Consider the following 5,000-nt stretch of genomic DNA (forward strand, 5'->3'; position numbering starts at 1 on the left):
CGCGCGTGTGTGCGTGTGTGTGTCTGCGTGTGTGTGTGTCAGTCTAAATATAACCCCTAGTCTGTTGTGTGTGTGCATGAGAACAGTGTGCTGTTGATAAATTATTAGTCATTATGTGTTATAACGATGCGGATGGATAAAGACACACACGCGCACGTATAGACGTGTGTCTATAATCACCCTCCAGGCCTACAAGGATCCAGAGCAGATAGACTGAGAGGGACAGGGAGTATCCCAGGAGAGTGTCTGTCTGCACACCTTAATTACACACACACGTACACACACAAAAACACTTCCCGTAGACACACAGACAAACCCTCTCTCTCTCTCTGTCTCACACACACACACACACACACACACACACACACACACACACACACACACACACACACACACACACACACACACACACACACTATCCTGTTGACTTGATGAAGGAATGGAGACAGTACTTACACTGAAGGACAGAGAAGTACACATGCTTATTTTAGAATGAAAGACATTGCCACCCAGTCATTAAAACATCTCACTCAGATCTATGTTTGCATCCAAAATGGCACCCTATTCCCTATTTAATGTAGTGCTTTTGACCAGGGTCCATAGGGTAGGCCCAGTATATAGGGAATAGGGTATAATTTGGGACTCTGTGAGAACACTTCTGAATATCTTTAAACACCACTCTGAGAGACCACACAAGGTCTTCCCTGTGCTTAGCTTACTCTATGTATCCCAAATGCCATCCTATTCCCTTTAGACTGCACTACTGGTCAAAAGTTGTGCACGTTAAAGGGAACTGGGTGCCATTTGGGACTCATCCACATTCATCAGATGCTTGGATAATACAGTCATTTCATCCTGTTTAAACGTGCTTCATTTGGAGATGTGTATCAGAACATCTCTCCAGACTGAGATAAAGTGCTTCTTAAAATTCAACTCAAACATGAAGATGCGTAATGTAACAGGTTGGTTGCTTTTAGATTTCGGAGAGGTTTGAGGTTTTGGTATTGAGTCTGATTGATTTGTAGATTTTAATGTGAAAGCTAACAAAAATCGATGCTCATAAAGTCTAAAAAAGCTCTGTAACGGTGTGTGCCGCTGTGAAGAGACTGATAGGAAGTGAAAGAGAAGGGAGTTATGAGGGGGTACGGAAGGAAGAGGAGGGGATAGGGTAGGTAAGACAAACACAGATAATATGAATACTACTCTCCTTCCCTGTTAATGTCATGCTGTGGAGTGGCATTGGTGGGAATTCTTTAGTAAAGACAACAGGTGTACAGATTTAGGATTTTAATTTATCACCATGTTGTTGTTGCAGGTAATATCCTGCATAGCAGAAACACAAACTTATATTTGAAGTTTAAAAAGAGCTTCTAAAGTTAGTCATTTACACTTTGAAATGTCAGACTTGATAAAAATATATATCATTCCCCTACCCAAATGTCATTATTATAATCCACACAATAATTCACATTTCCTGCTGCTCAAAGATTATTTTCCTGTAGTGAGAAACTGGTCAAATTACGATCCTACATCTGTACTCTCTTAGAAAAAAAGGGTTCTTCGCTGTCTCATTTGGTTCCAAGTAAAACTGGTTTCGGTTCCATGAAGAACCTTTTCTACAGAGGGTTCTGCATGGAACCCAGAAGGGTTCAAACTGGAACCCAAAAAGTATTTTACCTGGAACCAAAAAGGGTAAGAAGAACCCTTTTGGAACCCTTTTTTTCTAAAAGTGTATATTCCTACCGATACAGGTAGGAATATACAGGTACTGTACACTTGACATTGGGTAATTATAGTATGCTTCCAACTAGGGGGGGTGTGGGGGAGGGTGGGTGTTTGTGTGTGTGCCCTCACTTAAGTGCACAGCACAAGTATGGGTGTTGTTGGGTACTGTACGGTACTTGGGATCCTTAATGTCATGGGATCACTTTTCAGAGAGAGAGAGAGAGAGAGAGAGAGAGAGAGAGAGAGAGAGAGAGAGAGAGAGAGAGAGAGAGAGAGAGAGAGAGAGAGAGAGAGAGAGAGAGAGAGAGAGAGAGAGAGAGAGAGAGAGAGAGAGAGAGAGAGAGAGAGAGAGAGAGAGTTAAATGGACCACATATATTCATTTCTTAGTGTAGGTACAGCCTTCCATTAAGTCACACCAAGTTGAGGACTGAGCGGTTTAACACAGTACACAGCACGGAAGACAGTTGAAGGAAATTACATTACCGTCTTGATCGTTTTGACATAACTTCAATAGAATAAAGCTTGTTTAATTCAAAAGCAATTTACAGTGAACACATTTATTCAGAATATGTTGACCATGTGGGAATCAAACTAAGAAAGGCTTTGTTGCATGTTCCATTAACGTAGCCATCAGAACTACGTAATAATTACATTTTTACCACGCATTAGGTATGTGTTTGTGTGTGTTGATGATTAGAGGAGTGGTCCATGGATCTACAGACATTGATCATATCTTCTCTCCCCCTGCCCCTCACCCCTCCTCCCTCAGAGGAAAAGAGTACGGTACTCTGAGCTGGACTTTGAGGTAAGATCCCCCCCCTTCACCCTCCGATCAGCCTGTCTCTGCTTCTGTCTGCTTCAGCCAGGTTGAGTGACGCGTAGAGGAGCCAATGGCATCGCTAAACCCCTTACCTTTGCGCCTGTGTCTCCCTTGCATTTGACTTGGTACAGTCCAACCCATGTATAGTGTGCCAGTTTCTACAACAAGGATCTAGGGCACCCCCTGTAACTAGATGGATTTGGTTTTGACTGATTTTACCTTGATTGGACAAATTATTTATATATTGTACAGACAAAAAATGACTTTATTGAACTTTTTTCAATCTGAGTCAGTCAACCATTTCAATCAGAATGGAAAAAGCACAATGGGGTGCCAGGGCCTGTTTGAAGGAACAAAGGTGCAGTAGGAAGCTTTGAGTGGATCAATTAATTAATGAAAATGTGATTGACGGTGAGTTGGTGTTTTTGAAAGTTTGGTAGTAGATGTGTGTTTTGCGGGTAATTACATGTGTGTGCGTGTTTGTGTGGGGGTTGGAGCGCATTAGTCGCTCCATGGAATGAACAAGCCCTGGGAATCTGGCAAATCTCCAGTCTCAAACAGCCCCGAAAAACGTAACTAAATCCCTTTGCTTCACCTCCTTAAGTGAACATTGGCTTTCCTCCTTCCCTTATCCTTGTAAAGACTGGAGACTTGCTTTCCACTGTGGACTGTTGCACAACTAACAGGCTAACAAGCACTAGCGCTTAGCTACAGTGTGATAACCTGGAGTAGGATGATGTTGCCTAAGGGCAACTATTACCCAGAGCTTGTAACCCTTCCTGACTGGCGTAGTCTGCGAAACTGCATGGTATTTTCTGTAAATGGCTGGATTCCTGTGTCAAAATGGACACCAATGTAGCCCTCTACCGAGTAAGTGTCTGAGAGAGAAAGATTCAAGGTAGAGTCAGAGTTCAAAAATACAAATAAAGAAAAGAGCAGTGATGACAGAGGAAGAGAGAGAGATTTGAAGTGCAGAAGAGGTGAACTTTAAAGGAAGTAGGCCTACACGTAAATTAAGTGACTTATAAAGGCCGACTCAGAGAGGGAGAACTGACAGACAAGGAGAGGGAGAGAAGAGAGTGCAGACTCTGTGGTAATCGGTGGCAACAGTCGCAGCCGGCCTTGGCCAGAGTGTCTGAGTGTGTGAGGATCGCCGTCTGGCCCCTGTGTCTCTCTTGGCCCTCGAGCTGCTGCGTCGGTTAGCCGCCGCCATGCTGCTAAAGTGCTAGACATTAGCGAAAAGAAGTCGCTGTGACAAGGTCTCTCTCCTGTCAGGGACTTCCACTTGTAATAGGATGTAGTTGCTCTTAGATGCTGGGATACAGTCAGATAAAATTTGATTTGAGTCTTTACCTGTTTAAATGGTGAGGGTGAAGATTTGGGGAGGGTAAGCTGATCCTAAATCTGTGTTTACAGGGAATTTTTACTCAGTTCCATATCAATGTAGGCTAGTTGCTAACTAGCTAATGCTTCCTTGCTAGCTAGCTACCGCTAACATTATTAACGCGGCCTGCTTGGCTCTCATATCCATTCAGAGCAAACTCAGATACATCTCACAGCACAGACAGCATCAAATCCTAACAGCGAGACAGGGAGATGTTAGAGAGAAGATGAGAGGACTCTATCTATCCATCCCTCTCTTCCCCTCCTCCCCCTCGCCGCGGATGGCATCAAACTGTCCCTTGGCCTCTTCCGCTTCTTCGGCCTCTCTTCCCTCAAACCGTCCTATCTATCCGTGTCTCTTTAGCTATTATTTTCTTATTCTGTTCATTTTTTGTTGTACCTTCCTCTCCCTTCCAGAAAGTGATGCACACTCGCAAAAGACACTCTGAGCTGTACCATGAGCTCAACCACCCCACCACCAAGTTCCACACCATAGACAGGTATAACAGGGACCCCGCCATGTCCACCTTCAAGGTAAGAGCCCAACCATACGGGGCGAGTTGGAAACGGGAGCTAGCTTCCCCGTACCTCTGACCCCTGCAACCCCCACGCCACTCCCTAATCCCCCCCCCCCCCCCCCCCCCCCCCCCCCCCCCCCCCACACACACACTGAGCTCATTACCACCTCTCGTCGTCACCTGTGAAATAGTATCGTTAATAAGCGCATCTAGCATCTTCACAGCGATGTGTGAGTGTGTTTGTTGTCACCTAGTGTGGTAATGTTAGTACTGAGCATCCTCCCCCTCTCACACACACACCTTTTAGTTAGAGAACATACTAAGGGCTCAATCCAAACTTGACATCCACACTTCTATCTCAATCTTGTAACAGTGACAATGATGTAACAGTGATATTAACACTGCACAGAATGTAGTGACCAGTAGAAAAATGATCTTAAATTCACTGGATCACATATCCATTCTAGTGCACAACTCTTGGGTTTTCAAATGCAATTTAATTATGTAACTTAAATGTATTATAAACTTGTTTGTTAAACTTGAACCAGAGCTA

The 5,000-nt window shown here is 44.0% G+C and overlaps 1 protein-coding gene across 1 annotated transcript in view; it reads left to right on the forward strand.

The window, feature by feature from the left end:
* The window catches only part of LOC139373700 (adhesion G protein-coupled receptor B2), a 326,533-nt gene that overhangs the window by 302,406 nt on the left and 19,127 nt on the right, over window positions 1-5,000 (forward strand). The window contains exons 32-33 of the mRNA XM_071114575.1: window positions 2,496-2,531; window positions 4,347-4,463. Of these exons, the coding sequence (XP_070970676.1) occupies window positions 2,496-2,531; window positions 4,347-4,463 (153 nt within the window). The remainder of the gene's footprint in view (window positions 1-2,495; window positions 2,532-4,346; window positions 4,464-5,000) is intronic.

This window comes from Oncorhynchus clarkii, chromosome 18 (genome assembly GCF_045791955.1).
Source record: "Oncorhynchus clarkii lewisi isolate Uvic-CL-2024 chromosome 18, UVic_Ocla_1.0, whole genome shotgun sequence".
Lineage (NCBI taxonomy): Eukaryota > Metazoa > Chordata > Actinopteri > Salmoniformes > Salmonidae > Oncorhynchus > Oncorhynchus clarkii.